This window comes from Fusarium proliferatum (assembly GCF_900067095.1).
Source record: "Fusarium proliferatum ET1 genome assembly, contig: FPRO_scaffold004, whole genome shotgun sequence".
In the NCBI taxonomy this organism is placed as follows: domain Eukaryota; kingdom Fungi; phylum Ascomycota; class Sordariomycetes; order Hypocreales; family Nectriaceae; genus Fusarium; species Fusarium proliferatum.
In genome coordinates, this window is record NW_022194793.1 from 1,306,222 (window position 1) to 1,332,738 (window position 26,517).

The 26,517-nt window shown below is 50.0% G+C and overlaps 8 protein-coding genes across 8 annotated transcripts; 3 read left to right on the top strand and 5 right to left on the bottom strand.

Moving 5' to 3' along the window:
* Window positions 1–122: 122 nt before the first annotated feature.
* Window positions 123–4,442, bottom strand: FPRO_04607 (uncharacterized protein; the record flags this gene model as incomplete). The annotated part of the gene is made up of 3 exons (XM_031230135.1): window positions 123–162; window positions 213–4,056; window positions 4,241–4,442. 3 exons carry the CDS (start codon window positions 4,440–4,442, stop codon window positions 123–125), a joined length of 4,086 nt encoding a protein of 1,361 aa, XP_031080303.1.
* Window positions 4,443–7,970: 3,528 nt separating this feature from the next.
* On the top strand, window positions 7,971–9,624 carry FPRO_04608 (uncharacterized protein; the record flags this gene model as incomplete). The annotated part of the gene is made up of 2 exons (XM_031230136.1): window positions 7,971–8,798; window positions 8,845–9,624. The coding sequence occupies 2 exons, from the start codon at window positions 7,971–7,973 to the stop codon at window positions 9,622–9,624; spliced, it is 1,608 nt and encodes a 535-aa protein (XP_031080304.1).
* Window positions 9,625–10,009: 385 nt separating this feature from the next.
* On the bottom strand, window positions 10,010–10,774 carry FPRO_04609 (uncharacterized protein; the record flags this gene model as incomplete). The annotated part of the gene is made up of 2 exons (XM_031230137.1): window positions 10,010–10,673; window positions 10,728–10,774. 2 exons carry the CDS (start codon window positions 10,772–10,774, stop codon window positions 10,010–10,012), a joined length of 711 nt encoding a protein of 236 aa, XP_031080305.1.
* A 473-nt stretch (window positions 10,775–11,247) lies between these two features.
* FPRO_04610 (uncharacterized protein) lies at window positions 11,248–13,041 on the top strand (the record flags this gene model as incomplete). The annotated part of the gene is made up of 1 exon (XM_031230139.1): window positions 11,248–13,041. The coding sequence occupies one exon, from the start codon at window positions 11,248–11,250 to the stop codon at window positions 13,039–13,041; it is 1,794 nt and encodes a 597-aa protein (XP_031080306.1).
* Window positions 13,042–17,057: 4,016 nt separating this feature from the next.
* FPRO_04611 (uncharacterized protein) lies at window positions 17,058–18,341 on the top strand (the record flags this gene model as incomplete). Its single annotated transcript, XM_031230140.1, has 2 exons — window positions 17,058–17,081; window positions 17,193–18,341. 2 exons carry the CDS (start codon window positions 17,058–17,060, stop codon window positions 18,339–18,341), a joined length of 1,173 nt encoding a protein of 390 aa, XP_031080307.1.
* A 603-nt stretch (window positions 18,342–18,944) lies between these two features.
* FPRO_04612 (uncharacterized protein) lies at window positions 18,945–19,754 on the bottom strand (the record flags this gene model as incomplete). The annotated part of the gene is made up of 1 exon (XM_031230141.1): window positions 18,945–19,754. The coding sequence occupies one exon, from the start codon at window positions 19,752–19,754 to the stop codon at window positions 18,945–18,947; it is 810 nt and encodes a 269-aa protein (XP_031080308.1).
* Window positions 19,755–20,234: 480 nt separating this feature from the next.
* Window positions 20,235–23,019, bottom strand: FPRO_04613 (putative H+-transporting ATPase, vacuolar, 67K chain; the record flags this gene model as incomplete). Its single annotated transcript, XM_031230142.1, has 7 exons — window positions 20,235–20,291; window positions 20,345–21,909; window positions 21,963–22,047; window positions 22,109–22,157; window positions 22,262–22,283; window positions 22,339–22,399; window positions 22,495–23,019. The coding sequence occupies 7 exons, from the start codon at window positions 23,017–23,019 to the stop codon at window positions 20,235–20,237; spliced, it is 2,364 nt and encodes a 787-aa protein (XP_031080309.1).
* Window positions 23,020–23,589: 570 nt separating this feature from the next.
* FPRO_04614 (uncharacterized protein) lies at window positions 23,590–25,420 on the bottom strand (the record flags this gene model as incomplete). Its single annotated transcript, XM_031230143.1, has 4 exons — window positions 23,590–24,594; window positions 24,647–25,071; window positions 25,124–25,154; window positions 25,208–25,420. 4 exons carry the CDS (start codon window positions 25,418–25,420, stop codon window positions 23,590–23,592), a joined length of 1,674 nt encoding a protein of 557 aa, XP_031080310.1.
* Window positions 25,421–26,517: the final 1,097 nt, after the last annotated feature.

Sequence of the window (26,517 nt, forward strand, 5' to 3'; positions counted from 1 at the left end):
CGTCTGGCAACACTCCTCACACAAACATAGATATACCTTCTTCCTCGAACAAGTAGCCCGTTTTGAAAACTACGCACTACATTGTCCCCATTACAATCGCCAGCTAACTTTTGTTCGTCCTTTCACAGAGCATAAGGGTTCAGAGATCGGATGGTCAGGCAACTAGTCCCTCGGTTAGCACAATACTTCTTCTCTAAATAAAGGTGACTTACGGTGGGCTCTTGGTGAGATCCGTCTTCAGGATCACCGGTACCCTCGTCATCTCTGTCACATCCTGGATGTAGTCACCACCTTCCTCGCGAAGCGAGAAGAAGCTGAGGTACTTCTCCTTGTTGGTGAGGCGAGTCTCGACAGCCTCCGCCACAGGTACCTTGGAATCGGAACGAGTGCGATGCAGGTTGCCCGCGTTGGATGAGGAGCGAGCAGGTGAGCCGGGAACGCTCTGAGTAGGGCGCTCAGCCAGCGAAGCTCCGGCCATGGCCTCAGTCACATCGGATGTGTTGTCGTCATCATCGTCGAAAAGAGCATCAACGTCATCAGTTGAGATGGTACCGGTATCGGTTTGCTTGCGGGTAGCTTCCTCACGCTCCTTTCGGACACGTTCAGCCTCCTCAGCCTGGCGCTGAGCCGCTAGAGCATTTGAGTGTCGGATGGATGCGGCAGCCTTGGGTCGCTCATCCTCTGGCACGAACGCCGAACTGGGGACACCCTTCTCCCAGTAAAGCTCAAGAACCCGCTTCTCCTTTCGGAACTCGGCCTTCTTCAGAGGTAGCTGGTCGCAGTGAACTCGCTTTTCAAATCCCCACTCAGGGATGAGAACGTCAAACGCAGACTCGTATACGCACAGGACGATACCCTCAGCAATGAGGTCGCCGTTGGCCTCTTGGCGCTTCTTATCCATCGTCCGGCAAGACTCGATGTGGACACTCTGCTCCTGGGCATTCTGAGCAGAATCCTTCTTAGTATTACAAGCCTCAGCGGTCTTGACGAGATTCTCCAGATCCTCAGTAAACTCAATCTTGCCCTCAGAGAGAACAGCCTCGAGTTGACGGTGGACAATAATATCGGCGTAGCGCCGGGTTGGGTTGGTGAAATGAGTGTATAGAGGCAGGTTGAGAGCATAGTGGGGCCACAGCTGCTTTCCAGTCTTACCTGATATAAAGTACTTGGCCCTCTGCATAGACTTGACGACAAGAGTCTCCATACCCTTTCGCAGATCTGGGTCGTCAACCTTGAAGAGGCTGTTCTGGAGGGCGCCGCTGCCAGATGAGTCGATATCATAACCCAACGCTGTCATGCGCTCCACGAAAGTCTGGAGTCGGCGGGGGTTAGGAGCAGACTGGCGACGAAGGAAGGCTTTCTCAGGAAGCCCCTCAACAAGACGTTGTGCCACATGAGCATTAGCTTTGTGAATCAGTTCTTCCACAAGCTCAAGAGCCTGCGTTGAGTCGAAGAGGTTGTCCTGGACGGGGTCATTCTCGTCATCAAGTTGCTGGAGCAGTCTAAGAGGTGAAATGGGTTCGCCACCAGCGCCAAGACGAGCTTCTCGGAACTTCTGCGACACAGCGTTGAGAATCTGTATAGTGTTGACAGAAACAGCCGCGTTCTTGTATTCCGAGGGGGTTGTTAGAGCATCATCAATGTCGTCAAGAGAAACCTTGCCGGCGCTCTTGATGATCGAGCGACCAATCCATGCATCACCTTCGGCGACAGATCCAGTGTGAGGGTTCACGTTGAATACCACGGACACGGCGAGACGGTCCTGTTCGGGGGTCAGAGAGCAAACTTCAGCTGACAGCTTGGGTGGCAACAGGGCGCAAAAGCGATTCTTGAGCTGAACGGAGGTGCCTCGCTTCTTAGCCTCGCGGTCCACCAGAGAGTTGGGCTTAACAAAGTGTGCGATGTCAGCTACGTGAATGCCGATCTCAATCTTGCCATCAGGACGAGACTTGACATGCACGGCATTGCCGAGCTCAGCTCCTCCGTTGTAGTCAATCGTGAAAACATTCTCGTCGCGGTAATCACGACGTTCAGCGAGGGCTGCCTCGTCTTCCTTATCAAGCGACCAGTCTTGCAGGCCAACGCTGCGGAGCACAGCATCAGAGAACTCATCTGAAGCAAAGTTGTTATCGCGAAGAAGAGCATCGGTTTCAACCTTAAGATCACCCATGCGTCCAAGCTGCTCAACCAGAGTTCCAAAGGGGTGGAGGGAGGTAATGGGCCAGCGCTTTATGCAAGCCACAAAGATTCGATCCGCATAGTCTTGGTGCTTCTCAACAAAGTCGCGGGGTGCCTGTTCGGTGGGGATGGCAATAAGTGGCACACGCTTGTCTGTGGGTTTGAACCAAACAATCTTGGGCTTCTCCTGTTGGCGAGGCTCGGGGTGGCGCGAGTTATTACCTTCACGAGCAGCCCTCTCGGCCTCCTGCTTCTCCTTTGTAGCTTGGCTGCTAGGGCGGAGTAGGCCAAGAGTGCCGGAAAACATTTGACCGGCAACACGCTCAACAACAGCAACAACGTGGCCAGCGTAGAGGGGCTTCTGTTCATCGTTGATTTCTTCCTCTTCAACAAGAAGGAGACTCTGACCCTCAACCTCCACATCATCGTTCTTCTTTTGAGTGGGGCGCTGACGGAGACTACCACGACGACGAATTCCGCCCTCGGGAGCGTTCCCATCGTTGTTATTGCCAGAGTTTTGGTTACCTTGGTTAGTAGATCCGGATCGAGTATCCGTAATGTCCTTGCGCTTCTTCTTCTCCTCTTTCTCGCGCTTCTGGCCCCAGACTTCGTCAACATCCAAAAGTTCGATAGCGACGAGGTCACCTTCAAGAGCACGGTTTCGATCCTTGCTACCACAAATGAAGATATCGGCATCAAGCAGACCATCCTGGGTGGTAACATAAGCATCACTACGGTTCTTCTTGTTGACACGGAGGATACCAGACACGAGCTGCCCATCAGCCAAAAGGGCGGGGAGGGAGGCCTGAGGAAGATAGGGGGTAAAAAGGGTTTTTCGCTGTTGTTGCTGCTGCTGGCCACCAAGCTGACCAGCATGCTGGGAGCCCTGGAGACCCATAAAAGGCTGGCCATTCATTTGAGCGGCTTGCAAAGCCTGTAGCTGGTTCAGCTGCATGGGATTGAGCTGCTGCCCATACATTTGGGGCATCATCATCTGGTTGGGGAGCTGCATAACCTGAGGTTGATTGGGGTTATACTGAAAGCCCCCGATTCCAGAGACGGACTGGTTCATGGACCCGCGAGGTCGGTGACCAGGCTGGAAGCCTTGGCTCTGTCCGGCATTGCCAGACTGTTCCTGGCCCTGTCCTTGAGTACGCCAGTTACCTTCGAAGTTGCGAGATCCGGTACGAGCATGGCCGCTTCCGCGGCGCTGGAATTCATTGCTCTCAGCATTCAGACCACCACGGCCGCCTCCTCGGCTATTAACCGCCATGCTCTGACTGCGACCATGACCGCCACGTCCACCGCGGGTCGAGCCCTGAGCAACAGGAACATCGAGGGTGGACTGGGAAGCGGGCTTGTTCTCCTCGTCAGGGGCAGGAGAAGCAGGGAAGGAGAAGCCGGTGGTTGTTCGCTTCTGTTGGGCAATCTCGGCGGCCTTCTTGGCGTCGGCGAGGGCTAGAGAGTGTCTTCTTTGATGGCCACCACCAGCACCTCCACCACGGCCGCCTCGGCCTCCAGTATTCTCTCGGCCCTGGGCTTGAGGGGCTTCAAAATTGCCAAACCCGGATCCAGAAGCTCCAGACGAGGGCGCAGGAGGAGGTCCCATGCCCATGTTAGGGAGTGCCGACTGATTACGGCGATGTGAAAGTGGCTGGGTGGGAGGAGCCATGTTCTGCTGAGGTACTTGGTTGGGGAATTGGAAAGCAGCTTGCGACATATTGGGCATTGGCTGCAAAGGATTGAACGCACCACCAGGACCGAGGGGCTGTCCAGGAGGCACCATTCCCATATTGACATATTGCTGATGCGTAGCTTGAATCTGCTGCTGCTGTTGCTGCAACAGTTCGATCTGCTGCTGAATGGCAAGCTGCTCCACTATAAGATAGATCAGTCAGTGATTGCCGCATAATGAACTCCTATAGGGATGGGAGGGGCATCATAGATGATGACTTAGAAACGTATGGAACAGTTGCTGCTCAAAAGGGGCATGACATAGTGGAGGTACATGATGAATATATGAAGTGTTGAAAACAGGACAGTTGAGGCCTCGTGAACTTACTTCCAGGGTTAGCAAACATGCTCATCAGTGGCGTCAGCTCAGAAGGGCTTCGGCGATGGGCAATGTGAAGTCTACGTCCAGCAGGCCCAGGGACGCCGCCAACCTGAGGCTGCTGCTGGGAAGCTTGCTGTTGAGAAGACTGCTGCTGCTGCGGCTGCTGTTGCTGCGGCTGCTGCGGGGGTTGCTGTTGCTGCTGCTCCATGTTGGGCAGTTGAGTCAAGAGCACTTGTATTGTAAATATAGCACGTCGATGTTCGGCGGAGTTGATCGATCAAGATACAGCTAGTTGAATCTGATATCGAGAAGCGTTGTAATGGCCGAAGATGGGCGGTTAGGTGAGGATGGGCGAACCTGTTGGGTAACGGGCAATGGCTGATGCGAATTGCGATGGCGATAGGCGATGGCACGGCGGGACAATGTTTGCCCAAAAGGAGGGTAGACGAGCTTGCGCTGAGCCAAGGAACGTGATTTGGAAAGGCGGCGATGAAGAGGCAGGTGGTGAGACGACAAGAAGTGAAAGCCTGGATGGATGGAACAAATTCCAACTCCTGGCAACAGGAAGAGAGACGAGAGTGAGTTGGAGGAGAAGAAGAGGAGGGATGGATGCGAAGAAGGTGATGAGTGGATTAGTAGGTACCTAGGTAGATAGAGATGGTTTAGCTTCAGTGGAGAGCGTGAGGTGGGATACGGCTACGTACCAGATAAGTTTGGACTGTAGGTACTTCTGGCCTAAATTTACGTATGTCTTGCGCAGCTGGTAAGAAGCCTGATGTACCTTCCCTGCCTGGTTCCCTGTCTGCATTGGCACTTTAAAATAGAAAGTAAGAGATAGTCGAAAGCTACTGCTGCTGTATTTCTCGTACCGCTTTGGCTGGCCTTTACTACCTCACGAGCACAAATGAGTATCTGGGGCCATTGGATCACAACTTTAGCATCCAGACAGCTGGACCGGGGGATTATCCTTAGAGACGCCTAAAGATGGGGTTGTCCGCTGGTCTAACGCGCCTCTAGTGGCCTCCAGCCGGGCCTGGTAGAGCCCCTAGCACCTGAAGCTCGCACTGACGCCGGCTGACTCCGCTAATAGCGGGGATGCATCTCCTAAGTGCCATGGATAATGGCTGCAGAGTCTGGACAACTTGTTCAACTGAAACTGTCGACTCCTTTCAGTCTCTATCCTTGATCGGATATGTCAAGAACACATTGCTAGGTTCATTTCACCGAAATATGAGTCTCGAAATCACTGTGTTTGTTTTCAGGAGCATCCTGTATCCTGCTCACAAAGACGGTCAAAGTTCAAATACAAGGGTACCACCACCCCCCTAGCTTGAGGTTGGACATGGTCCATGATTCAAGGAGTCGATCTTTCTGAATGTGGCGTTGAGGGATGAGAAGGGCGTCATCTGGAGTAAATAGAGTGAAACTTGATAAGCAAACCAGGCGATGGATCATTGTTCATATTTACTGTACCTTGCTGTGAGACAGTCTTGCTTTGGGATGGAAGTAGTCGAGGTCTTGAAATTGAGCTGGCCAATATACGAACAATTAGAATTTTACGGATACTAACAGTGGAAATAGCTAGCCCAGCCTTTGGCTAACTTGGCTAATGCCGTTACCCCAATGTTGAGTTAAGACGAACTCATTCAGCAGAGGACAGGTCTTCGCTACGTTTCAATACCTCTACCATTCTCAACACACTGGCACTACTATTGTCAAACAATGTCGAAACAGACTCCTCCCCTAAACAAAAACCCCAAGACCGACTACCGAGTACTCGTCTTCATCCTCTACGCGTCCAGTGTTACACTTCAGAGCGTCCTAAACGAACGAGGCCCCTGTGACTACCCAATGTGGTGATGCTTAACCGTATTGGCCTGCGCTAGGGGCGACGAACCTGGGACCCCTTGCTTCAAGCCATGGATACACAAACAAATCCTTGCGGCTTAAACGTACCGAAGAACGAGAAAGGGAGCTATAAGTTAAAATTCTTTCTCTATCTGCAGTCAGAAGATAGCTATGGGTTATCTGATACCCATATTGTACATGGCGGACAAGAGAGAAGGAAATTTTTCCATTTATTAGGAGCATACTAAGTTTAGCCATCATAAATATCAGTTATTTAGTCGAACAGTTCTGGCACAGCCTTTACAAAGTCATGTGAGAGAACAAGGGGGACTTGATGTTTCTCTTCTAAGGTTGGCTGGCCTTTGCACGATTTATTAAACCCAAGAACTGGCAGGATCCCAAAACTCACGTCATTGAGGGGCAGTTCATAGTCTTACTGAAGAAATTTGATGAGCTGGAGCTCAAGTGATCTCATCTACATTTCACCGATTCTTCTCCTGGGATCTAGCTGCATCACTGGAGAGTGTCGTATCAAATCCCGTAAAGATCCAGTCAGTTTCATGTTTCTTTATTTCCATTAAAAACCATAGTCTGCAAGTACCATAGCTCACCAGCCACTTCGCTTCACAATGGCTATCTTTTCATGAAATGCTTCTTCACTCTGCCACAAATGTTCAATGCCTCCCTTGAAGTGAAAATCACTCACGAAGAAAATTCAACCAGCTTCCAATAGAAAGCCTTAGTGGTTCCAGAATTGCTTGTATTCTGTTTCAACGGTGCCTAGGTCATTCAACATTTCGGATTCCCAAATTACGTTACTTGTATTGTTATTGGATATGTTGTCCGATTCCCAATACTGTTTGTTGGCAGCTGATGCCATGCGTACCTAGGTATACAGTAATGTCACGGTACGTATTGTGTTCGAGACGACCTCGAGCTTAAAAAGCCAGGTCATGTAAATCAACACAGAGTTCAGCGCTTTTGTTCACTCTTGGGATTCGACTTCTGCTTACCTCGGATAGGGCTTAAGTAAGCTACCTTACACAAATAGCCAGCAACGGCCCGGCCCTCAGGTCGGCAGTGAATCACAGCTATCGGTGTTCTAGATTCGAGCTACCAGCTATGCAATGCAACCCTTCAGTCGGGATACTCCATCGCGCCTTGTGGTCTCTAAATGTTTCAAATCGACTTCCTCAGGAGTTACCCTTAGAAGTTCGATGCTTTGCCAAAGGTCGCCATCACTCTGCATTATCAGTCAACTACCACGAAGTTTACTACTTTTCATAAAAAAGGGAGTGTGCTATTGGTTACGTCTGTTAATCAGAAAAAGGTTCCCATTCCTGTTTATCCGGGCATCGTCAAGGACGCAACTACATCTATGGGCACTGTTGGAGCCATGTTTCACAAAATTGGCCCGAACCTACTAACTAATTCCTTAAATCCCTTCAGGTTCGTCAGTGTAGGGTACCTAAAGTGATCAAAAGACTCATGCTGTGGCTTGCATTTTCATGTGGCGCATGCCGGGACTTTATTTTAGCGGGCCGAGCTGAATCCATTTCTTCTGGAAGCTATACCATTTCCGACTAGCCCGTGGATCAATAGTCGACAATAATAGACAATAGGAAGCACCTACATGATGTTTTGATCTAACGGATCGACACCCAGCCTCTTCGAAAGGGCTGCCTCAACACGATTTATCAACTGCTGCATATAAACTTCACGCGACTTCGGCAGTCGACATCTTCTTCACGCTCCTTTTCTTTCTTCTGCAGAATTTAAAGAACAATTTTGTGCCGTCGAGAGCCAACATCATTGCTCGTTTGATTCGAAATCTTTCAACTTCCAGATGCGATCCGAATAAAGGACCTGGGAGCCCTTTGTATACGACATGACATTCTCGTCGCCTGCGAGGCGCAATCAGTTGCTTTCAAGCCCGGATCGCAACATAGCAGCAACTTTCCTTCTCGACTCACGAAACAATGAACTGAACCATAGGGATGCTCTGGCTGCAGCACAACTAGAGCATGACCGCGTACGGCAAGCAGCTATACGGGTGTATGAGCTCCATGAGTTACAGGAAGAGCACAAGCGCATTGTTGCTGAGGAGCGTAGAGAGGAGGAGAGACTCAAAGCGGAAGCTGCAGTAGTCGCGGAAGAAAAAAGACTGCGGGAACTCAAGGCAAAGACGGTCCCTCGTTTACCCCCAGAGCAGCCCGCACCGCAACCATCTCCAGCCAAACCGGAACCTACGAAGACGAACGGAGCAACTCAAATCAAAGACGCGGCACCGGCCTTAGATGTAAAGAAACCCGTTGTCTCTCCTGCGTCAGTCCCGGCATCAGCTTCCGCTACGACAGCAAGTTTTACTCAAACGAAACCGAGCAACCCATTCGGCACCACACAACCTGCTTCTGAAAGCCTATTACCGAAGCCAAACGGTGCTACAGCACAATCTACAGCCCCAGCTACCACGACCATTCCTCAGCCGGCAATCAAATCTGCAGCACCCACAGTACAGCCTGTGCCGTCTAAATCTGCACCCAGCATCGACCGCTATTCCCAGATTCACCAAGAGCTCAAGAAATTACGAAAAGAGTTGCAAGCTCAATCCAAGGTCGCCGGGTCGCCTCTGAAGGGCAAGCTCGGTGCTGCTCGACGAGAAATTCGAGTTGCTATTGGTCAATTGACGGGTGGAAAGGGTGCAAATGCCCAACCTGTAAGTCATAAGCATCGATTTTGAGACCATTGCTGACACTCTCCAGATCAACAAAATTACGGCAGCACTGAAAGAGGCTTTGGAAGGCCGGATACCAAGCCCACCGATTGATGTCAATCTCTTTGTGGTTGATAAAAGAGAGCCCGTGGAAAGCTCTCCAAATAACGAGGCTACACTGCCCTCCCTCTTCATATATCTCATAAACATCTGCGCCAAGGGTATTGTCAGCCAGTTCATTAACGAGGGTGGCGCAAATCCTAAGTCAGCAGATCCTGTTGGTGTATTTGCAGCTCATATCTTTTCCACCAAGGAATTCCAATGGCGAGGTCAGTCTTTAGTCGATATTCTCATGGCCAAATATCGAATAGTGTGCCCAGTGCTATTCGGACATAGAGGCAGTGACAAAACTGAACGTGGCCGTATGGCAATCGGCTGGAAGAAGGATGGGCCATCATGGATTACCGAACAAAGCCATAACGATAGGATGACTGGCCTAGGCGCTGGCTTTGCTTCTCTGTCTTTGAGAGATTTCGGCAAATCTTCCAAAAAGAACCCCTACCCACCCACGAATTACTGGAGGGCACTCGCTTACATTGTCAACTCACCACCCAATGAGACGTCAAACACTCAATATGTGGTGCTGCGATCCATGATTCAGGGACATGAGCAGCGTTTTCTCAATTTCTACGGCAATGCAGCTTTGGCAGCACTACGACTTGCTCTCGTCGAGTTTCCCAAGAAGGCACCGCAAAATGCGACTGCTGCTGGCTCCTTGGCTGCTCTGGCAGACGTGCTCAAGACCGAATCTGGTTTGATCTTCACTTAGAAGCAAAAGACGCCCTGCTGTATGATCAACCGAATACCAACTCAAAAGAACTCTAGGCCAGGATGTTAAAACTTTACGAAACGGAAGGCCGTTCTACTGCGAGATGATCCATTCTAGGCATCGTTCTTGGCGGCGTGTTATATGTTTGATATACTTGTTGAATTATAAGGTGCCATTAGGGTACAGAATGGCCGCTGCTGCTCTATTCTTGTTTGTAGTATACAGGTTTAAGACAAAAAGAGAGAAATACCCGGTCCCTGTCTTGGTAGTCATTAAAGTGATCCCAGCCTAAACTCCAAATTTCCTCCAAATTCCCAGATGTTGTAGCGTCATAAATGCTCTTGGGGCAGAGCTATGCATTCGTCTTTTGGCCTGGATGTAAACATCACAGGATTAGAAGGAGAACCAACAGTAGGATAAGGACGAATATCAGAACGGCTATGCAGCAACTGCTGTATCGGTCCTCGTTTTGCCGCATCACATACTGAAGTTTCTGAACGCCTGTTGCCAACCGGCCACTAACGCGATCAGCCACAGTATCTACCTCCTCCAACATCTCACGCTGCTCCTCGAGCTCTCTGCCCATATCATCCGCCTGGCGACGTAAGTTACCCACTGTTTGAAACACCCCGTCTAGGTGCTGATCCTGCTCGTGCATCATTTCCATCTGCTGTTGTTGCTCGAACTCGGCGTAGTTATCCTCGGTATCACCATCAATGGCAAATGCATTCGGGTCGGGTAAGTCGGCCGCGTCCACTTTTTTCGCAAGCTCATCGTGCATATCATCGATCTCGCCGCCAACCTCTTGGACGAGTCGTTTTCGTCGCGTGACTTCATGTGGTGATAGGCCAAATTGCGACGGTTCGGATTCAACAGCTCGAACAGATGCGACCAGATCTGCTAAGTCGTCGGCAAGGGATGATAAGGCGGACTCGAGATCGGAGCGAGCTGATGCGAGTTCAGGAGAATTGGCATCCGTGGAAAGCGAGCGGATCCGGAGATATGATGCGAATAGAGGCCGAGCATTCGCCATCTGGTTGAGAACATCTCTACGCAGGTCTTGTTAATAACAACAACGAAGCACCAGAGAGACGAAGACGTACTGTTGGACCTGGAGGAAAGGATCCTCATCGTTGGTAGAGGACATCATCCTGACAGCGTCCAAGTGACCATACGCAGTAAACACAATGCGCGAGGATTCTGCGCGACTGGTTGGGAAAAGGAGTGGATTAGTGAGTGTTAGGCCAGGTGTTTCACGATATTCGGGAGGCTGCGACAATGAAAGGTTCCGAGGGATGACGTTGCATGGACCCTGCAGGTGAGCTTAACCTGGAAGTCCTCGGTGAGAGGCCCGTAGTACGTATCTTCTTGGTTCACCGAGTACTCACCTACAAATTCGACCCGCACACACAAAGATACTGAATTAAGAACGATGGTTGTGGTTGAGAACTTCACAAAACTGCTTCCGTTGTCGAGGAGCCAGCCTTTCAACGCCAATATTCATATAAAGGCAACACCTGAATAGTAAACGGCGGATATTGAACTTGTACGTGTTGATCATGCTTCATGCCGCAGGCCATCACCACTGATAATTCTACAGGGTAGCCCAGACAAACATTTGATATGATACCAGAAAAACCCCTGCCATTCAATGGCAACTTCTCATCGCCTGAGGAATATATCGATGAGCTTCTGAAGTTTGTGCGAACATCCGAGACTTTTCAGATTCTCTGCGGCGGGGTCCACATCCTCGACTTTTTTACTATCGAGCCTGGTCTCTTTCATTATGCCATTCCCAAAGAGTGGCACGCATTCATTCTTTCAAGGAGTCTGATGGAGTTTCTCGACCTTCTCATGCGGGATGAATTAGACAATATAAAGCTGGAAGGAGAGCAGCCACCAGCGGCCCTTATAGATTACATTCGAACAGTCCGTAATCTTTCCCTCGGCCGATCATTTACGCCCCCTTCAGGGAAATTGCCGGTTCTGCCACGGTCGGTGGCCGTGGGCATGAACGTCAAAAAGACTCACGAAGTCACCAACTTCGCGGACTACTTGGCCCGACTATCAGAAGACATCAGTTCGCAGTGCGACTATGATATATCCCACTACGTGGACTTCGGTAGCGGCCAAAACTATCTGGGCCGGGCCATGGCAAGTGAGCCTTATAATAGGCATGTTGTAGCTGTCGAGGGACGAGAGAACAACGTTACGGCAGCGAGAGGACTAGATGTGACTTCTGGATTAGCAGTTAAGCCAAAGGTCATGAGGAACAAGAAGCTATGGACGAAGATTTTAGAAGCGCGGGGGCCTGATGGTCAAGAGGACCCAGAGGCCTTGGCCAAGGCTATTCAGGAGATTGCAGGAGGTGAAGCTTTTGAGTTTAGACCCGTCAAAGAACTCGAAGCTGAATATACTGTGGAAAAAGGAAAGGGGTCTGTTCAGTACATATCAGGTCGACTAGAAACTGGCGACCTGGCCGACGTTATCGCCCAAATCAACCCTGGGAGTCAAACCGAAGACGAGAAGAAGGACCTAAGTCTGATGGCTATGTCAATCCATTCTTGCGGAAATCTGTCACACTTTGGAATCAGGTCTCTGGTTCTCAACCCGGACATTCGAGCCGTGGCCATCGTTGGGTGTTGTTACAACCTGATGACCGAGAAACTCGGCCCTCCAACATACAAGCACGCTTTCTTGAGGCCAACTCTCCAAGCTGTCAATGGTCGGCTCGTTCGGGAATCAGAAAAGCATGACCCTCAGGGATTCCCGATGAGCCAGAAGTTTTCTGCATATCAAGGAGATGGGGTGCGCTTGAACATCACAGCCCGCATGATGGCTTGCCAAGCACCACAAAACTGGACCGAGAAGGAGAGTGCTGGATTCTTCTCTCGACATTTCTACCGAGCAGTCTTGCAAAAGATGTTCCTTGATCGGGGCGTGGTGAAGAAAGTGCGGCATACAGGTAGCCAAGAAGAACCACAGGCGGATGTTGCAGCCTCAGCCCAGGATGATAGTGAGAGCCCCTTCGACATCAGCACCAATCCAGTCATCATTGGGTCACTTAGGAAAAGTTGCTATGGGTCGTTCAAGTCCTATGTCCGCGGCGCGATGGAGAAACTCACGACAAACAACGAGTACAAACAGTATGCAGACGTGATGCAGGAGAAAATGGGCGACATCTCAGACGAGGAGATCGAGAGATACGAGGCATTGTATCTGCCTCGGAAAAAGGAGCTATGTGCTGTCTGGAGCCTCATGGCATTTAGTGCGATGGCAGTTGAATCCCTTATTGTATCAGACCGGTGGACATTTCTGAAAGAACACGACGATCTCGTCCGTCACGCGTGGGTCGAGACGGTGTTCGACTATGAACAAAGCCCAAGAAACCTGGTAGTCGTTGGAGTTAAGCGATGATTAAACTTTTAGCTAGGTCGTAATCGGAATGAAATGAATTGTCTCAAAATGACGATACCCGATCCTAGCCGCATCCCTGATGAGCGAGGTCCTCTTTACTACGTACATGTGTGTCCATGATGGGGACTCGAGGAGAGATGCAATCAGCTCCTTGTTGCTAGGTAACGAAAAGAACATGTTTGTGTAAGAGGAACTGGGTTTGGTAATTCATCAGTTGTGGTTATTGGTGGTGCTAGGCAATATCGGGACGTGGCTGGCTCTCCTAAATGGGCGATGTCATGCATGAACCCCCCCCCTCCCCTCCGCTTTCTCTCGACACTTCAGGAGTGACATTCTCAAGCGGATGACAGGACTGGAAGTTCTTGGGTCGATCAGCGGCCCAGAACAAGGGGAAATATATTTTACCGAACACGGTGTTTCCAGATATTCGATACTCCGTACGGAGGCAGCCGCGGAAAGTCCTCGCCTACAGGAACTGTGGCTGAAGAGGCTCTCTAGCCACAGATACAGGAGATACTTTCTTCTTAATGAGAGGCGCTAATCATCATCTCGCTATAGGGGAATAAGCAAAAGCTATACAAGGTAGTTACCTCTATAGCTCCTATAACCATAGCAGAGATATAGAGGGATCCCTCTATAAGCTAAAATTAGTCTATGTACTTCCTTGTACCTAGGAAAAAGAGTAACTGTGGCGTAAGTCCCTTTGGGCAAGAACTTTTCGCGGCTGCCTCCGTATATCCTCGCCAGATGGTAGTTCTGGCTCGCAACCAAAGATACTACCACAAGCAGTAGTTATCAGACGTGCCTCTCTTGAATCGTATTACGTACGATATGATGAGCTGTAAGCCTCTACTCCGTACCCCGGGACCCTTTATCTCGTAGCCCACTTGGCGTTCCGTCCCACAAACAAGAGGACAGTTGCCCCTCTTTGCTGATAGGCATTAATGAAGCAGCATCCATTTTCGAGGGCGTGCTGTCTGTAGGCCTAGCTGCGCTACCGACTCAGTTTGGTCATGGGCTGCCCCGTATGGCACATTGGTCGGCATCTGGTGTCGCATCCAACTTGTCAACTTCGTCATGGTGCCCTTTAGTCGGAAGTCGACAGGTGACATGGACTGCGTCACTCGTAATGCAAGGCAAATATCTAGGGCAGGACGATGCAATGCAAAGCAAAAGCATGCCTACCGACAAGTAGGAGGTCACGCAGTGAATCACGAGTCCAGTCAATGGTGCCATTTCTGAGCCACTGACAAGCGTGATAGAGAAGTCAAGTTTAGACAGGGCTCCTCCAAAAAAAGAGCTCTGGACAATGTTGCGCCCGCTGCAATGCCGGCTTTCGTGGGGTAATCACATCACCCTACATATACAGTTGCACATTGATAATGGAATGAGATTTCTGAGATACTGTGTTGTGTTGTGATTTGGTGTCAGAATATACCGAGGTGAGGTAAATCAAAGACAGCCGTATTTAGACACGTGCAGCGGATGAGAGTCATGCAATGTGACGGCGACGGACCTGCTTAGAGACATGATAGGCAGCGATCCATTATGCCATGTCGATATTGGGGTTCGCCGACACGGGATTCGAAGCATAGCTGATGGATTCAGGCATCATGTCACCTCTTGTTCGTTGGTGCTGAAAGCAAGGCAGCGGCTGCAGGCCCAGGGACAGCTGACACCTGGAGAGGTCCATTCGTGTGCTGTACAGACGTACAAGCTTCTCTGTATGTATGTACGTTGTATGCGACGTTGAGGCGAAGTCGTGTCATGGAATCATGGGCAGTACTTTCAATGTCTCGGCCATACAGATCCAACGTTGGCAGTTGGGATGCTCGAAAGCTGGGGTTTCAACGGAGTAGGGCGTTTCCAATTGTGGAAAGCCACAGGATCCTGTAACTAGGGTCCATCATCTATTGTTGGAGCTGACCCGAGCTGGATCCATGGAGGTCTCCAAGATGACAAGTCTGAATTGTGACGTTTCCAAGGAGAAGAAAAGGGAAGGCATTTTATGTCCGATTAAGATGCACATGTGACGGTGAAAAGGTAAAGCACAGCAAGGTAAGTACCTACCCAGCTGCTGGTCGGTGAGTGGCTTCCAATTGCTTATTACTTTACAGCTGGAGAGCAGAAGGTAGGTACCTATGATCCCCATCCTTTCCAGACCAACCTAAGGAGGATGATCTTTGGACGCCTCACTTATGGCAACATCACACGCTCTAACCGAAAAGCCATGAAGCTCACCTCATTCTCCTCAGCAAACAAACACCTATACATCGTCATCCTTTACAACCCTGTCGTTGGCCTGATGAGTGCATTCAGGTTCAAGGAGCGTTTGCTTATTATAAATGGAACCAACAAATATACTACTCTTTGGCTGGCTTTTGCACTAGCAGAGGTTGAGCTGATTAAGGCAAGCAGCAACTACATATCCCTCACATGGACGCGAAAATGGTTGAGATAGTGAATACTTGACAGTTGTCAAGTTGGCAATTCAAATTTTCTAAGTGACTACGGTCAGAAAATGTTACGATACAGCTCATCTAGCTCCTGACTATTGCCGCAGGTCAAGGCCCATGGTTCACGTTCTTGGTTGTGACCACTTTTGCCTTACTTCGTCTACTTACTCTTACACCACAACACAAGGATCTCGTCCTCTTCCGATCTTCCCAAGTCAGTGCAAGGATAGTCAAGAGGGCGGCTCACCTCTTGCCTGCCCCCACGCACCAAAACCGACTTGATTCTCAGATGGGATGGGCTCCTTTAAGAGAGTGCTTCAGGGGCCTGAACCTATCAGAATATCCGTTCGTCGTTGACTCCTACATCACGAGCCGATCTCAGGACGATTGTGACGCACTCATATCGAAGAAATATCAGATTTTAATAGCAACGTAGTGAGAGCATGGTTGTCATGCGGCAGCGTTACATGGTACATTTCTCGATGCCCTGTGCTGAAGGGGCCACAACCCAGACGTGCTCAGACATGGAGGACAGCTGATTCCTTCCAGCTTTGGCCATATGCTTCCTGCAGTCGCTGTCGTGGAACGACCTCGGCCACAATCATAGATGCCATCTGCACTTTAGTTACGGGCTCTGCCGTACCTGAACAGAAGCAATGTGTGTCTATGTATGTGCATCGGACATTAGGCCAAGATCTGCAACTAACCAGCCCTCAAGAGCCTTTCTTGACGCGAATCTGTCCATCTCCCGTGGATAACGTTGATCAATGTTTTGCCCAGGGAGCTCTACGCGCAGGCAAGCGGCAATGCTCAGAGCACGTCGAGCTTGATAAAAGTTGAGCTGCCAATAGGGTTTTTGAAAGTCAAGCCGCTGGCAGAGAGAGAGAGAGAGGTCAAAGCCAAGCCACCTCAGTGTCCTGAAAAGAGCTACCAGTCAGGATACCCCACCTATGCGTGTCCATCAACGTTTCTGCCGTCATAGCCAACTCGGCCAACTGGACTAGTCCCCAAGTTGGCCATGGCGCCGGACCTGGTCTCAGACGGCAAAACCCTGCCTGCAGGGCTGGGCTCGATCGAGGGACGTGCCCTTCCCGTTCGGCTTAGAGATAGCGATACTTGGGAGCAGTTGAAGTTACTCTTTAAGAGGTAAGATCAGGAAGAGAGTTAATAACGCGGGTTTACCCTTATCGTGCCCTCCATCGTCTGGTCTGGACTCACCTCCAACCTTTCTCAATTCCCTCGCAAACCTCTTCGCCTTCAAATCTTGCCTGCACTCTTAACCAAAATCAAAGTTTACCGGGTTTTCGGACACTGGCTGCTCCTTTGTCTCTTGTTACTCTCCAGCTTATCAGCCCAAACCTTGCAACAACGCTGAGACCAAACATCTTCATGATCGAGTCAGTCAGTCAGTCACTCGATCTCTACATTGCGCCGACTTGTCGCAAGCTACAAGCAGCTTGACTCTGCCAACCGTAGAACATTTGCATTGCGCTCCATCTACACCTTGACCCAATCCCGTTACACAAGGGCCCTGGACCTCTCCAATGCTAGCCGTTCATCATGAACGCGCAGGTATCATTTCTTGTAAGTGTTACGCCTCCCCGCAAAAGAATTGGCCCTTTGGTGTATCAGCAGCGGCAGCAGTTGGGAGTAACTTACCAAAGAACTACTTCGATCCTGACATTTTATCTCTAGGATGGCACATATACGCTGATTCACATTCCCCTCAGCCTCTACTCGACCCTGCTCCAGCCAATTCTCCGAGTACTTCTGCCACAATCTCAGGGAACGGGAGGCCCGCGCGATTCGCCCGAGTACGAATTGCAGGGACTCACACCTGATGGTCAGCATGGCTTTCTGAATATTAGCATCACTCCTCTTGAGTGTTCGGTTGTCTGTCACACCTCATGGGCTCAAAATGTCTTCGAGCCAGCCCTTGGAGCGATGCCGCGCGACATTGCGAAAACTGTTTCCGTTTCCAAAGAATCCTATATGGTACTTTCAGTCATAAGTGCTGGGCTTGATGCGGGTGGTCGTGTGATGGAATTGACCTCTCCGCTGGCCCTCGCTGGTATCCCCATCTTCTTCATCACGACCTATTACTCAGACTTCATCCTAGTCCCTACGAAAGAGCGGGAGAACGTGGTCAAGTCTCTCATCGCAAAAGGCTTCGAGCTGTCCGACAACGAGTCCAACTTCATCACTTCCGCTGCCAATCACAAGCAGGGCACTGGGCTGTCTGCAACTTCTCCGCCTCATGAGGGTCTCCCTCTCAATGTCGCTGAGTTGCAAACACGCATTTTTGGTACACTTAAAAAGAGGCATGTGGCGCCCCAGATTGAGCAAGCGCTTGAGCTAGTGCAATGTTCAGGTCGCGAAGCATCGCAGCTTGCAAACTTCACCCACCAAAGGCCTTCAATCAGCCGTCACGCAACAGGAAACGGCCGCCGACCAAGTTGGGCAGACAATGTGGACACAAAGCTCTATACATGCATCATCTCAGCGCTTGTCTCCCAGCCTCGATTCATGTCCGTCACTCTTGCTCAGGATGACCCGCCATCCCTATTGCTTGATAAGAATCTTCTCGACATATTTGGCGACTCTCTCGTCGGGGACACCGATGCTAGCCTGATACCGATCTTCCTGGACTTGAAAACTCTTCCTCTGGAGGCCACGGGTATTGTTTGCGGTGTCGCCGGTATACTCGTACAAGACACCCAGATAGCGGCGAGTTCTGAATTATCTTATCTCTCGACTGCTCAGGCAGGTGCTGTGATTCTTTCTGAAGAGCAGTCCGTCAGGGCCATGGGTATATTGAAGCCATTGCTCAGTGAAGAGCTGTGACGCTTTGAGCTTGATCAAGATACGTGTGATAGAAGATAATACTGCCACAATGATGTAAAATTACGGAAAGCTCACAATTTATGAGCAGATGACCAATGGCGCAACGGAGATGGCGTTTATTTTCTAAGAAACCGGGCTGTATCATTATTTGAATTGAGACAATTAGTATTTTGCCAGAGGAAGAGATCATGGAGATACGCCTGGCTTCTATGTTGATGCCCCTGTTGGAGTATCCAGTGAAACACTCTGTTGCTGATGTTATAAATCCGTCTCCTATACCGCGCAGTGTGCATGTGTAAGTCCCACAGTTATATTTGCATGGCCCTTTGTTGCTTTTGAGATATTGGAAGTACTCGAAGTTAGATTGTTCGTAAGGCATGTTGTTGGTTGAACTCTTGGCAATAATGACGCTCTGGGGTTGTCCAGTCTATCACTAAAATACCGTCTTATAAAGTATCCTTGGCCAGACATCGTTTCCCGTGACCTTAAGCAAATTTTAAGCTGGTCTTTACCAGCCATTCCCGTCTCCAGAACCCAGTCCCTTGAAAATCAAACGGTAAGCTGACTTGAAGGAAAGGAATCACGAAATCAGGACCTCACTGCTCACTTCCCCTTCTTCTTCTCCTGCTTCTCTTCTTTTACCAACCCGGACTTTACAAACCCGTCTCTAGCTACGGCATTGATGAGCGCAAACCTTCTAGGTCCTAGCTGAACACCGCCGTACCACCTCGTCACCACCACCATGGCATCCCAGATATCCATGACCTGCATCAGATGCAACATCCTTCCACCGGCAGCTGTCTCGCCATCATCATCGCAGTCCTGGAAGCTAGTAGCCCCGAGCCCACGGATCCGCCATGCTGTCATGTTGTGCGTGGCGCCGCGTATGCGTTTGTCTGATGAGAGCAAAAGTTGGACGTAGTATCGAGCCTGATCAGGTGAAGCCACTCGTGCGACATGTGCTAAGAATGTTGATTTTGACTCTGTCACAAGATCGGATAGAACCCATTCCGGAGGAGGAAAGTCTGGTTGCTCATAGTCTTCTTCTTCAGGTGTCGAAGGAGCTGGGGCCTCACTTTCAGGCTCTGGTTTCTGCTCCTCCGCACGCCGTGTGAACTCCTCCACGGCATCGAATAGACAGACCAGGCCCTCTTGAAATACTTCGCCCAGAGCGTCTCGGAAGAGTGCCAGATCACGAGCACCAGCGCCTTTGACACCACCGGAACTGTGGTGTGTACTGAGGGCACTGGGGGGCTTAGACGGGTAATTAGACGGGAATTTCAGACGCAGAGAGGATGCATCGCCTGGCAGTCTGAGAATAAATACAGAGGAGTCGTCTTCTGTCGGGACGAGGCTGCCGTCGCCGTAGATGGAATTAATTGCTTCAACTTCATCCTGAAGTTCTTCGGACATCGTTCGGGTTGTGAGGGGTTGGATGAAAGGTGTTTGAGGGTCTTGAGCTTTCAGTTTGTTGAAACCGCCCTAAACTTTAAGATAGATTTCAAGCAATAGTACATCTAGGACTGCTTAAAAACTCGCGTTAGTTCCATTGCAGGTCTAACAATATGCCAATATTTCTTGCAGTTGACGCTGAATGCACTTTAACCTGCAGAAACCCCACATCAGTTCATCCATTTCACCTCATTGGTCCACTAAATCCCCAATCCTCTCTTACGTAGGTAGGTAGTGCTTTCAGCAAACCATCTGGTGATAAATGGATGACATATAGTGAGTGGCCTTGTATTTAGAACAAATTGATATTGAGCGAGTACACTAGACTATGGGGCGGCGCAAACAGTAATCGAATACCGGTCATCTTCTGACCAATCCCCCAGCATGACCTATCTATAGCTTCAACACAGGAACAACCAGTAATGCAACATTAGTATTACATTACTCGTCCATGACAGCCGCAAACTTGTCTGTCATCTTCTGTTGAATCTCCTCGTACTAGAATTTGAGTTAGCACATGCATTTGTGTTTGCCACCAAAGAACAACTTACTCTCTTGGAGATCACATCCTGGCCGTCGGTGGGAACCTCAAACTTCAACTGTCGTAGGTTGGCTTGCAGGTCAGAAGTAGCCTCTCGTACCTTGGCCCAGCTCTGGCCTTGCGCGATAACCTTCTGAGCTTCATCGTGGAAGCCCACCATGAGCTTCATCATCCACTCTGTCTTCCAGATAGGACAGAACTGGTCATAGTCCGAGTAACCGTTTTGCTGCAAGAAATCTTCCTTGATCAGGCCTGCGATATCCAACGTAATCTTGTCAGGATCAGACAGGGCACTCTTTCCAACAAGCTGAACAACCTGGTCGAGCTCCTCGGAATCAGACAGAAGTTGCTTGATGCGGTCGCGGAGTCGAGGGAAGTCGGGGTAATTCTTCTCGTAATACTTGTCCAAAATGGTGTTATACTTGCTGTAAGATAACGATGTGTTGATGGAAGGGAAATGTTTTCGCTGCGCAAGCTTCTTGTCGAGACCCCAGAAGACCTGCACAATACCCAGAGTGGATGTAGTAACGGGATCCGAGAAATCACCACCGGGAGGACTGACGGCACCGACGATACTGACACTGCCCTCGCGCTCGGGAGAACCAAGAGTCTGAACGCGACCGGCTCGCTCGTAGAACGAGGCAAGCTTGGCACCCAGGTACGCAGGGAAACCCTGATCAGCAGGCATTTCTCCTAGACGACCAGAAAGTTCTCGAAGAGCCTCAGCCCATCGGGAAGAGGAGTCAGCCATCATGGCCACGTTGAGACCCTGGTCGCGGAAATATTCGGCAACAGTAATTCCAGTGTAAATGGAGGCTTCTCGGGCAGCGACAGGCATGTTCGAGGTGTTGGCAATGAGCGTAGTTCGCTTCATGATAGGTTCCTTGCGGCCATCGACCTCAATGGTGAGCTCGGGGAAATCCTTCAAGACTTCGGCCATCTCATTGCCTCGCTCACCGCAACCAACATAGACGATAACATCACTGTTGGAGAACTTGGACACAGACTGACTAATGACAGTCTTTCCGCAACCGAAAGCACCGGGAATTGCGACGGTACCACCTTGAACACTAGGGAAAAGAGCGTCGAGAACTCGCTGACCGACAATAAAGGGCTGGTCGGCGGACTTCTTGTCGTTGGAGGGACGTGGTACTCGGACAGGCCAGGACTGCATCATGGGAAACTCCGTCTTCTTGCCATCGAACTCGACCTCGAGAATGTTCTCGACGACGGTGTACTCGCCCTTGGCAGCGATTTTGGTAACGGTTCCTCGTGCACGAGGAGGGAACAGAATCTTGTGGTCTGCGAGGAAAGAGTTCTCGAAGACCGAGCCCCAGACATCACCACCGGAAAGGTGGTCGCCGACCTTAACGGAGGGTGTGAACTCCCACTTCTTCTCGCGGTCGAGGGCGGGGACGGCGATACCGCGGGGGATATAAATGGACTTGGCCATCTTGGAAATAGCCTCGAGGGGGCGCTGGATACCGTCGTAGATACCGTTGAGGAGACCGGGACCGAGCTCGACTGACAAGGGCTTTCCAGTACGGGTAACAGGGTCACCCACCATGACGCCGGCTGCGATGATGATTAGCTAGTTATTGTTGGAGTTTCATCATGGGCTAGCATACATGTCTCCTCGTAAACCTGAATAGAGGCCTGGTCGCCACTAATTCGAATAACTTCACCAACGAGGTTGTCATGTCCTACTCTGACCTGCAATAGCGGTGGGTTAGATCGTGGCGGATGATGACGATGGAGGATGATAGCAACTGACCAACTCGTACATGGCAACACCAATCATGTCCTCGGCCACGACGACGGGACTGTATAAAGTTAGCATGACATGTTGACAGTCAAAATATCGAATCGAGTGTATTTTTGGGGATCGAGAACGGATCGCATGCTGAAGAAAACAGTAGGTACTGACCCAGAAATGGAGTAGATTTTACCTGCAGATAGTGTTAGCGACACCGCAAGGTGCCTGAAATTGGTTAAAGAACATACCGGTTTGATATCCATCTTCCTCATTGGTCTTGCTGCTGTTATTCGCAGCTTTTGATGTTTTCTACAGATGGCCGTAAGTCAGTATCGAGAACCAAGCAGCATAAAATGCGCCGCGTTGTCGCCAGCAAGCTTGGGTGAGGTCGGGAATCAACGCACAGGAGGCATCTTCAACGACGAAACTGGCGCGTTGTCTAATTGAAGATGAGGGGAGGTAGGAGAATGCGGCGACTGGGGCCGAATGGAAGATGCTGTCGAACCGGGGGAGAGGGTTGACGAAGGAGGCGGCTGAGATAAAGGTTGAGGTGTTGATGAAGGTGAATATGGAGATGGAGACAGAGATGGAGATGGTGGTGGAGAGTTTGGCAGAGGCACCTGGCGAGCTACGTCCACCAACGCTAGAGCTGCTGCTACTGCTTTCCCAGCTCTTGAGTGGAGCCAGGATGATGACGATGCTTTGCGGGTGGGGTCTCGAACAGCAGCAGCGTTAACGGGAGGCGCAGGGGCTCTATCGCTGAAGCTCCCTCTGTAACGGCTCCCTCTGGCCCCGGAGCCTGAGCTAAGGCTATCGTCGTCACTGTCGCTCCCTTGCTCTCGCTGGCTGTTGTCGTCGTCTTCGCCTCTGGTGCGGATCAGATCCAGCAGGGAACGCCTCGCTCTAAGAGTAGGACGAATGCCGAGCATAAGCTACAGTTGATGCCTTTTTGCGATAAATATTTTTGTGGTTTCAAGCTCAGAGAAGTGTAAGTGGGAGATCTGGAGTATGTTGTTGATTAAGGTAGATGGGAGCCAATTCTCCAATGGGGCATAGCTGAGCTATAGGTTAGCGCTTGGACGGAGGCTGTACTGAAACATTATGCTCAGCAGCGCTACTGATCTCAGTGCCCAGTCGACAGTAATTCGAGGGTAGACTACTCCGTACCTACATTGAAGAAGGGGAATACCTTGAGGTACCCAAATTCTTTGTAGGCAACCGAATAACTCATGAAATAGCTGATTTAGTCACTTGATTTTTCTATAAGTAGTCCATTCCGATCCTGATGCGTCTGCCCTTCCTCCTAATGTATACCTACTGCCCAGTCCTGGACAGACATCTACATGCAGCTATCTCAGAGCAACTTGAGATAAATGACACTGGGCTTATTGTTTGATTCAACTACCTTACGGTAAGTCTTGGATACCCAAACCTCAAATTTCTCAACTTCAGTTGCTAAGAATACCAGCCTATGAATTCTTTGCGCCATGAGCAGCGGTTTACTTTGTCTTCCTATCCCTATTCTCCCTCTTCCACTGCTCTCCTAGCTCTTTCACCTCCTGGTTTGTCTTCATTATAGACTCTCTGGCTCCAGGCCAAGGCTTGCGACCTCGACCTGTGTCAAACAATCTGTAAACCGCTGGCACATCAGTTCCGTCCATAAGCAAGTTGTAAAACTTTCGGTCGTTCCACCACAGCTTCCAGGCTTCCCAAGTGAAGCACCCCAAGCGATCGGTGACTCCTGTACCTGCTGCTTGGTTCAGAAATTCGTAAGTTGGCTTGGCCCTCCACCGAAATCCAGCATGAGGAGCCGGGCCTCTCTGGAGTGTTTTGATAAGATAATCATAGTGATCATCAATATCCCTACGCCTCTCTTTGGCAGACGGCATGGGGTAGTCTCCAGACCACAAGCTCGCCAGAGCCATGGTAGTGAGATCATAAAGTACGAATGGAGGTCTCATGATAATCATATGACCAAGAAAAGCCAACGACTCAGGAAACTGTTCCGAGACGAAGCCATGGAAAAGACGTGCAAACCTGCTTTCCTCGCCGTAGAACTTGGTCGCTTCAATCCGCTTGTGGTGGTCAGGGGCAATGGCTGGGTCGGTCGGATCGCCAGGGCCCTTGACGATAGAAAAGTCATAGCCATAGCCCGAGCAGAGGATGATGGCATCGACGTCTTCCAAAACCGTGCCGTCTGTAAGAGTAATAGTCTTGGGACCAGTTACTTCCTTGATGCCCTGGACAGATTTGACTGTGCCATCTTGAAGGTTATCGGCCAGATGCTCGGAGAACAATGGAACTCGATGTAGGACTCCATCAACTGGTCGGGTACCGAATACTTCCTTCAAATGTGGCCATTCTTTATCTCGCATGTTGATCATCATCTTGGTCATGAGACCTGCAAAAATATTCGGCATGATGTTGCCTATTGTTCTCACACAAATAGACACACGACGACTCAATGTGTGCTCGAAAGCCTTGCCCTTGACTCTCCTAGGGAGCTAATAAAGATCAGGATCTGAAGCTGGAGTTGACTGGAGCTGGAGTTCTTACCACGAAGACGGTGCCACGATGGCTAAGATAGACCTTGTTGGTCCCAGCTTTGACCAAGAACGAGGTCGAATCTACACCAGTTGCCCCAATACCTACGACAACCACGTTTTTGCCCTGGTACTTGGAGGCGTCTTTAAACTGCCGGGAGTGAATTGCATCCCCAGAGAACTTCTCTAGACCTTTCACGTGGGGGAGATGGCGGGTATTGAGCATGCCTGTAGCGACAACTACACGACCGAATGTTCTGACCTCTCCAACCCCCGTTTTAACATCCTTGAGAAAGACCCTCCAGGCCTTTCGTGTCTCATCGCGTTCTATATGGTCAACTGAGACCGAGAATCGTATGTGCGGATATAGGCCAAACTGTTCGGCGTAAGATTCGAAGTATCTTTCGAGATCCTTCTGAGGGGGGTGCACAGGGAAGTCTAGAAATACTATGAGCTTCACGGCCACAGGAGCAATGTACGGCTGGCTTACCATCGGGCATAGGAAAATCAGTAATGGAACACTGGGACCTATTAATATCGTGATCTGTCCCCTTCAAGAGAGAAAGAAACATACGCATTGCTTGGAGGTGTTGGCTGTCGTGTACTCCAATGCAGTTGTCTGCTCAATATTGTTTGACGCATGCCATGTTCCACCAACGTATTCTTGTCTTTCAAACGCTTTTGCGTCGAGTCCCTGTTCGCGAAGGTTCTTCAGAGCTAGAAGACCAAGTGGTCCTGCTCCTACCACGCAGATGTCGGAGTTGAGTTCTTGATTCTGGGCATCCATGATTCAGTGAGAATATTATCTTGATATGGGTCTAAGAAGAACATACGAAAGTGCGTATCTCTGCTCCTTTATATCCCCACTCTCTATAAGTACCTATTTGATATTAACAACAGTGTAAAGATCCGAACTGCCGCGCGAGGTAGTGATCGCGCTTGATGCTGACACTTCTGAACGGCGCCAGAATGGAGGCGGCTGTCAGCTTTTAGATCATCACGTAGGGTTACGACGCGTAAAATAGATGAGATAAGCTGATTCCAACCAGTAAAGAACTACAATTGCCAATGGTGCTGCTTATTATAACGAGTTGGATTGTATCCGAGAAAGTCTCCGGAGCTCTTTGATATTCGCACCAGCAGGGGTGTGAGATTGTACTTCCACTGGTTTTATGTGTCCGGCCTATCCCTTTTTCTGGGAGACACGTCTTCGTGAGAATGTAGCATGGAATGCGAAGGCGAAAGAGTCTGTCTGAAGATATGGAACAACCTAAGTGGTTGTAATACACACCAAATTTGGCCAATATCAAGATGATATTCCTGCTGTTGCGTGCCTTTATGGAACGGTTATACGGATCACTTCAAGATTAAAGATGTGATTAAGGAAAAAGTTGCCACATTCTGACGGTCATGAGAATGAGGATGCTAAGGCTTGGGAGATGTTGGGGGGATACGCATAGTTGCGATTAGAAGTTATCACGAGCAATTTTTGCATGAACACAAGTACAGTTTCGGTTAAGAGAACATGAGATAGTGGCAATAGTCATTGCCACTGTAAGATGAACGAGTGAAACAAAACACGGATTGGTAAATGTTGCTGGATGCCAGACAAACGGCGGCTCATCTCGATGTGATCTGCTCGGTAGATGGACTAAGGAACTGGGAACTACCCGTACCAGAAAATTGTCGCAAAAAAGCCGAGGTACATATTTGAGCACATCGAGGTTTTCGGCCTCCTAGACAAGCCGCTTTGGAACTCAACATATATAACCTCCATGATCTGGCGGCGATGGAGCATATCGAGAGAAAACTTATAGACCTTTTGGTAAAGCTATAGTCAACTGGTAATGCCAAGTGCGGTATTCGTCCACGGGCATAGACCAC